The 8,017-nt window shown below is 32.1% G+C and overlaps 2 protein-coding genes across 2 annotated transcripts; one reads left to right on the plus strand and one right to left on the minus strand.

Moving 5' to 3' along the window:
* The first annotated feature begins 542 nt into the window (after nt 1–542).
* Nucleotides 543–3,319, plus strand: LOC117232423. The gene is made up of 2 exons (XM_033491777.1): nt 543–1,642; nt 2,036–3,319. The coding sequence occupies exons 1-2, from the start codon at nt 1,355–1,357 to the stop codon at nt 3,317–3,319; spliced, it is 1,572 nt and encodes a 523-aa protein (XP_033347668.1). The 5' UTR covers nt 543–1,354.
* Nucleotides 3,320–3,810: 491 nt separating this feature from the next.
* Nucleotides 3,811–5,394, minus strand: LOC117232422 (protein BUD31 homolog). Its single transcript, XM_033491776.1, has 3 exons — nt 5,200–5,394; nt 4,454–4,576; nt 3,811–4,377 (listed from the first exon to the last, which is right to left on the minus strand). The coding sequence occupies exons 1-3, from the start codon at nt 5,291–5,293 to the stop codon at nt 4,160–4,162; spliced, it is 435 nt and encodes a 144-aa protein (XP_033347667.1). The 5' UTR covers nt 5,294–5,394; the 3' UTR covers nt 3,811–4,159.
* Between the last annotated feature and the right edge of the window lie 2,623 nt (nt 5,395–8,017).

Consider the following 8,017-nt stretch of genomic DNA (forward strand, 5'->3'; position numbering starts at 1 on the left):
ATCTTATAAACAGAAAGTCCACTTTCCCAATGACCATCACTAATAAATCCCTAGCTATGTAAAGTTTGAAAATTGTGCAAAATAGGTTTGCGCTTATTTTTAAACATATTTGGTGCACAGCCTGTTCGCCTTCTCAGTACCATACCCTTATATCGTAAATTTTTTTCGGAATAAACCATTGCCAAGTTTTAGTCATTTTGAAGCAAGAGGGTAGGAACAATTTTTGAAGAACAGAATCATTCCAACGGTCGACGAAGAACCTTCAAAGATCTGAAAATATCAAGTTAGGGTGTTACTTGAGTGCATTGTGTGTGTAGTGCGTGTATTGTACGCGTAGTGAGTGTTGTGTGCAGTGTAGTTGTATTTATAGCGACATTTCTAGCCATATTTATTACAATATGTATACATTTAGAGAACTTTCGGACATACAGTTTTGTTACGGTGCGGCGGACAGTAATAGCATAAAAGTGCAAAATTTATACGCCGAAAAAATATCTCAATAGGACTATACCCAACGCAAAAATATTTCAAAGATAAGGCGAATTCAGCACGACAATCCGAATCTGGGAGATAGAACACTGCATCGTATTCGAGAAAATTCAAGAAGAAATAATCTTTGCAAATGACAACAAATCGGAAAATTTAACGCAATTCCAGTTTCCCCGTAAGGATATTATTTACTGATGAGACAACATTTAATAAATGTGGAACAACAAATATACGTAACGAACATTTCTGGGCACGTGAAACTCTACACACAATAAGAGATGGTTCGTGTAGAATGGTGTAGCATCACATTCTACCAATGCAGTGCAAGAGCACTTGACCAGCTGTTTTGGAAACAGGTGGAATTACTAGAATTAATGAAGATCTAATGAAAATTTTTCATATGAAATAAGAGAATTACGATAAAATGTATGCGGCTTTTCTCTTTTCTTTCCTATTTCTTTTTTTTTTTTTTTTAACTTTAACCTTCGTTCCCACTTACTTAAAACTGGTCTTTAATTTCACCTATCTTGGAGATGTGACAAATTGAAAAGTAAATTGCATAAGTGAAATAAACACACGGAAATCATATATCCTTTTTTCACATTTGATGTTATGTATACGCAACATCGTGTTTTAGTAAAATATCAATTAACAATTAAAGTAAGTTATCGACAATAAATGTATTCATCTTCAGTAAATTTTAGTGGATTATAGTCTTCTCTACAATACTATGCGACAAATCCCGTTTCTACAATTAATAATTTATAAAAAGTAATTTTTATTATTACATCCTAATGTATATTACAGGCTAAAAAATTATTTAGTTCTGGAAAGGTTAGTATGTAACATTCGATTAGGAAAGGCAATGGAGTTAAAAGGTAGCGCAAAAAGCAACCGTATACGGAGTTCGTTAAAATCGAAAAAATTGATTGCACCAAAAGTGGAAGTGATTACGGAAAATGTTTTTGTACCGATAACAAGGACCATATTTACGAAGAAACGTGGTGATGCAATGCAGTGCAATTTTTCCGTACCAAAAGTGGACTTCGTTAAGTTATACCAATGTAATAACGGCGCAACGATGCCATTATTAAAGAAACCATATAGCCTTCTAGTAAAAAGCTGTACAGATCCAATACCCTATCCGAACCAGGTTATTCATCTAAGCTGAGTTATTGTTTTTCTCGTCTTTCCATTTTTGATTTCTCCTACGCGCGCATAGATACAAGATTTCTAAAATTAAAGAGAACATTTTTTAAAGCAAACCTCTATCATCAAAGAAAATTATATTTACGCTATCATAAGTGAAATTTCACTGCAACATATATATATATTTTTTTTTCTTATATATATATCAATAAAATCAAATAAACGCAATTAAATGTTTTACTATTATCCAATATTAAATAAAAGGTAAAATAGTTATTGTTTCTAACGGTTGCAAGAACTCCATTCTCTATATTACTATTCCAGTCGATAATATTAAAACAAAGTTCGCATAGAGTGAAATTTCATAGCCTAATATGCAACGTTAATGTGTTTTCAGACTAATATAGTAAGTAAACACAAAGAAGTAGAAACATCAGAAAAACGGTTACGTTCGATTAATAAAAGTTACAGTTTTGTAAACATTAAGAAAGTAAATTTCTCTCAGCAACCAGAAATTAAAAAGCAACAAATATTGATATTTCCTTCATCGATTTCTGATCTGCCTTTGACTTCGTTCAAAAGTTACTCTCCTGCAATGGATGAAAACGCAATTAAAACAAGTAAACGGAAGAAAATGGATAAAATTAATGAGAAAACAAGAATTGGCGGTATTAATCGCATCTCATCGAATCTTCCAAAAACAAACGGTAATGATAAAAAATTGAAATTACACGAATCAGAAAATGTTATTCGTCGATCGCAGAATGATACTACTCGGACTAAATATTTGTCATCAAGTTCTAAGGAAAAGATACATCTGATGGAAAACAATATCAATAATTCAATTATGTCAAGGAACACCTCGAATGTTTCAATTACATTAAGTTCAACAAATCCAACAGCGACCACGAAGAGAGAAGACGTTAAAAAACAATGTATTTTTGATCCTTATTGTGAATCTGTCTTAGAAAATATCGACGTAGCCATAAGAGGAACAATTTCTAATAATATCATTGATTGTGGGAAAGAATTAAAGTATCCAATTACACATATCGAATCGGAAGCCTTTAATCAACTTCAGTGTAGCATGTTTGATGTTTCGACATCAGACAATTTTTTAAAAATGAACGGATCCGATACGATAGAGACTATGCATAGTAAAATGTTGGCTACGCGTAATTTTCGGCATCATTCTCGAGAGAACATTGGCCATTCGATTCTATCGTTTCTTCGGAACAATCGATCTCAATATCAAGATAGTACAAACTCGCACTACGGCCGTATGTGCAAGATAAAATATTCTTGGCAGGTCATTGGTACAAGTTCACAAACGTCACAGACACTTTTAGACAATTTAGTTAAGGAAAGCAATCTTCTCGATGACGAATCAGTCTACAAATGTAGTGTTAAATATTCTTGGCAAATTATTGGAATCGCTACACAAACTTCTCAAAGAGATTTCACCGTTTCAGAATGTCGATCGGCTATTTCATTTTTATCTGCAAGAACAAATACGATTTGTCATCCTATTAAAGAAATGATATGTGACTCACCACCAACTGCTACAGTTTGGCGAAAGGGTAAAAGATTTATTATATTAAATAACCAATACACACAAACGTTTACTCATAAAGAATGTCAGACGGTTTTTACAGAACTTTACAAAAAATACCAGAATTAAAAGTTATCGTTCACTTCATATTAAAAGTATTGAAATCAGTGGTAAAAATTATATTATACGAAAAATCTATATATTATCGATATGATACATATCTTGCATCAGCTTCTAGTTCAGTTTTACTTTTTCAAATCGAACAGAGATTTATTTATTTTATTAGAAAATAATTAAAAAATTTTCAATCTTTATACATACGTAGATTATCTTATGTTAACTTTGAACTGGAATTGTTAGAACACAAGTAATCAATTTAAATTAGATTTTTGGTACTTTACGATGCAATACCATTAGCAAGAACATAAACACATCTTTATTATCATCGCTACATGTTATTCAGAATGTGCTTTATATTTGAAGTTATATTATTTAATTCTAAAAGATAAATAAAGTGTACATATTAAGTTTACAAATGAATTTACAGAATACAAATTAAATTGGATTACCCAAAAATTCAAAGTTTGACTTCATTTCATTCATGCGAATTACTTATGATCTAATAATACCAACCAAAGTTTATTTTCTATTTCACTTCAGATGAAAAGTTTTTAATTCGTCCATACATTTCAATTATTTATATGATAAATTCAAATGTAAGAAGTCTGCAATTACATAAAAACAACAATGTTGTTTTAGACTATTTAAAAATACTTGGAATTAGTCAGTAGAGATGGAGAATTGTACAATTAGAGAGAATTATAAGGTATAATAAAGGTACATACGCTTTTAATTTATAACTTGATACTTTCATAGGTCATCGATATTATGCAATACAGTTTTAGGTAATATACAATGCAATATCATTAACAGAAACATAAATACGTATCTTGTAGTCATTGCTAAATGTTATCCAGAACATCCTCTGCATCCACAGTGAATGCATTCCACTATTCTGCCTTCTTCGAGTTTGCCCTTAGGTACTCTACAAATACAATTTGTACCAAAGTTAGTATCCCTGTGTTGTATACAACGTAGACAGCACAAGTTTTCGTATCCCACTTTCTTCCATTTGGCTATCAAATTTCTATCTGCTATATTTTCGTTCAGGCAATAATCATACAATTCTGAAAACATAGAACATATAAAAGAGTAAATAACAGTGAGAAAAGTAAGGAAATGAAATAATCAATGATACTTTACCGCGACTTATCGCTTTCCGTCTATAATATAAGTCATATATGTATCGTGATTTCTGATGGTGAATTTTAAATATGGGCCATAAAGATTCTTGTTTTCGCTTGCCCTCGTGAGGTTCCGTTTCAGCTATGATTCAAACATCAATAGATTAGAATTATTTAAAAGAATAATTTTAGACTCAAACACATTTAGATTCCCATTATCTCTTCGATATTTCCAAGAAACCATCAATCATGGCTGGATGTGTTAAATGAAATTGTTATTGTAAAGGATAAATTGAACGTTATAGGATATCAGGAGATGTTGCATGGCAAATTATTGTCTTTTATAAACAGAATAGGAGACAAAAAGACAATTTTTTCAATAAGATGACGCTCCTATTTATACAATCAGTGTTACAAAAAATGGTTTCAAGATTTCAGAATAGAATTATTGCGATGGCTATCGTCGAGTCCTGATGACGCACTAAACATTAAATGAAAACTTAACAAAATCAGCATTAAGTTGATATTTTTCCCAGACTTCGAAAGAAAAAAATATTATTTGTTTTGTATCTTCAGTTTTCTTTTATACTATAATATGAAATTATATAAAAGATTTTGTAAATTTTTATTTTAATATTATGAAAAATCTAGAAATAGGGTTGAGTTGATAATTATTCGCGACATTGTATTTCGTATAGCAAATAGAAACATTTCGTTATCAACATAACCTTCTAGTCATAACCTGTATTTTCTTTTTCTTCTTACCTTCTCGCATTTTCTGTTCTAATTCTTCTAGCGTCGGTTCAATTAATTCCCAACCATCTGGCGGAGGTTTCTTACTTCTACGTACTTTGGGCATTTTTAATTCGCATCAGCGTTACCAGTAAAAGTATACAATATACAGTTTACAGTAATGTCAAGTCGTAGAGTTATAATGCCGTTACTTGTGCACTTGTGTACCTGTGTTGATTATGCATAGCTATAGATACATTACTGCCGTGACGAATCAAAGCAAACGAATAATGGCGGCATGGCGGCAAATCACAAATGAAACACCGTTCTCATATTTTTTTTAAACAGTTTCTTCTTCAGAAATATCAAGATAATTCAATATTGTACAGAATAAATTCGTGCTGCATAATGCACCTTTTGTAAAATAGAAAAATTCATGCACAGATACTATGCGTATCGACATTTGTTTAAAACATTGATTTGATGAGAATTTACAACCATTCAGAATTACAAAATATAGTTATTGTTATATTATATTTACTATAGTTATATTAAGACTATACATATGTATACGTAAAATTGGTAGAAGAAGAGCGGAAGAAGAATTAAACAATAAGAATGGATGAAATTTTAAAGCATCATTTAAAAGATATTTGAATATATTAAACAATTATTTCTATAATCAATGCTCTGCTACACGAGCATTCTCAACCTGTAGAACATATTATCTTTAATTCTTATAATGAATAATACATATATTATGCATCAATGAGTAGATTAATCTCCTATAAACCATATGTCTAATGATATTGTACACTCACCTACAGAACAAGTAAAAAAAGAAAACCATAATTATCATTTCATTAAAACTTCGTTGCAAGATAGGAAATGCTAAATTATGTAATAAAATTCATTTATTTTATATATATTATATTAAATTATCATTTAAAAATCACAACATCACACAAAAATCATTTCGTAGAAAATATACTGTTTACCATTTTTCCCAATTTTGGGTAGTTTGAAGGCAAATTCGACTGGTCTAGAAGGTTTACTGAACAGAATTGTATTTAGTCTATAGTCAACACTAATTTTTCGAAAGCTCACCATTTTATTCCAAAAATGTATGGTACGAAAATATAAAGAACAAAATGTCGGATGTAAAGTGTTGCGTGATACGAAGTGTGTAGTTTATAAAACGATAGGAAAACTCGAAGAAGATTTGACAAGACGCAAAAAATCGCAATCGATCGCAAACGCCATCGTGTTTGAAGAAGAAGAAAGCACGTGTGCTCGATGGTTTATTATCGACACTCAGAAAGACATTCACAAAAAATGCCACGAAACGAATGCTGTGTCAGCAACTTTTTTTTTTCTACCATTGAGCTTTTTTTGCTATTTGGAAGAAGGAGAAAATGTCAATAGATGATGTGGAAATCGCTGTGTTACGTTCTCACGAAACGTTCTAGACTGACTGTCGGTTAAGAAGAGCATCGACGACCTGAGGGCTTGATTGATTCCTAGTAGCGCGACCAGTAAGAAATCGATCGATATATACTGCTCGTCCCATGGTTGATGTTTGACGAAAAAAAGAAAAAGTTTGCTTTCCTTTCAGACACGGTTCATCCGACCTCTAGTTTTCTGTATTATCGGTCGATGCCGTTAACCTCGTTCTCAGAGACTTGCTGATGGTTTTTCAGGTTTATACGTGTATTTTATTTTCTGTCACTTATAAAGACACGTATAGACTCTGGTTACTATAATCACTACAATCAAATTTAACATTTTCAGTATTTTTAATTTTTTTATTAAAATTAAGCGACGTGGAAGAAGGAGATAATAAATTAAATAGTTGCTATATGTATATATGTGCATAATCATCTATAAACAGTTTAAACAACCAATGATAATTTGTCCTTTATCCGACATAATATACATACGAATATGCGTCTCTGACACATTGCAAGTAGAAAAATGAAATTTCTGCGTGTGGTTGAATTAATTCGGTAACCAGGGACTGAATATATTTTTTTAACAGTAGTTTTCGTTCACTCTTTTTACTAATGCTCGAATAACAGTGTATAAAGTAACGTGCAAAATACATTACTATTATACACAATTGTAATAAATTCTGTTAATGTTTCAACCGCTGGATTATAGGATAACGTATAGTTTACGTTGGTAAGTCTTGTACAGATACAAAGCTGTATATAGTGCAGTAGCCTCAAGGAGCGTTCTAGTTTGATCTCTAAGATTTACATGAAATAGATTATGATTTCATTTCATTTTACTCCACTCGATAGAATCCAAACTTGTAACATTTTTCTTCGCATTTCGAATCGCTTAAAATGTAAGAGTCGAACGACCTTGTTCTGTCCAAAACAAGACCTGTCTTGGTGTTGGTAGATATAAAAAGCGATGGAAGAGAAGGAGAAGTAGCAACAGTAGGTACACAGCCAGAGAGCATATGGAATTACCCCGAAATCGCGGCAGCTCTGACATAACGAGGCTTCAATCTCCAGGACGAAAAACGAAGAAGAAGCGTACAGGAAAAGCGAGCTGATTGTTCTTACACGACGCTGCGACGATTCGTCCTCTCTGAGCAGAGCCACGAAGAGGAGAGTGTCAGAGAGGATGGCGATCTAAGTTCAGAAACAAAAGGAACGAAACAAGACTTCAGTTTGACCGCTAAAAATTCCTTAAGAGGGTAGCTCGGTGAGGTCACGAAGAAGAAATTATGCTAAAGGAGGTGGAGGTGGCAAGATTCCGCAAAATCCAACATTGCATAAAATTCGCATAAAGCCTGGGATAAAATTTCGAGCGAGCAAAACGAATCAAGGAAGACACGGGC

The sequence above is a fragment of the Bombus vosnesenskii genome, unplaced genomic scaffold (genome assembly GCF_011952255.1).
Source record: "Bombus vosnesenskii isolate JDL3184/JDL3185 unplaced genomic scaffold, Bvos_JDL3184-5_v1.1 scf7180000013288, whole genome shotgun sequence".
NCBI classification, from domain to species: domain Eukaryota; kingdom Metazoa; phylum Arthropoda; class Insecta; order Hymenoptera; family Apidae; genus Bombus; species Bombus vosnesenskii.

Bases quoted from the DNA above. Each gene is read 5' to 3' on its own strand.
- LOC117232423 (XM_033491777.1), top strand. From the start codon at position 1,355: ATGGAGTTAAAAGGTAGCGCAAAAAGCAACCGTATACGGAGTTCGTTA. The intron at 1,643-2,035 runs GTTATTCATCTA...ATGTGTTTTCAG, and splicing joins CAATACCCTATCCGAACCAG to ACTAATATAGTAAGTAAACA.
- LOC117232422 (XM_033491776.1), bottom strand. From the start codon at position 5,293: ATGCCCAAAGTACGTAGAAGTAAGAAACCTCCGCCAGATGGTTGGGAA. The intron at 4,577-5,199 runs GTAAGAAGAAAA...TTTGAATCATAG, and splicing joins AGAACAGAAAATGCGAGAAG to CTGAAACGGAACCTCACGAG. The intron at 4,378-4,453 runs GTAAAGTATCAT...CTATGTTTTCAG, and splicing joins ACGGAAAGCGATAAGTCGCG to AATTGTATGATTATTGCCTG.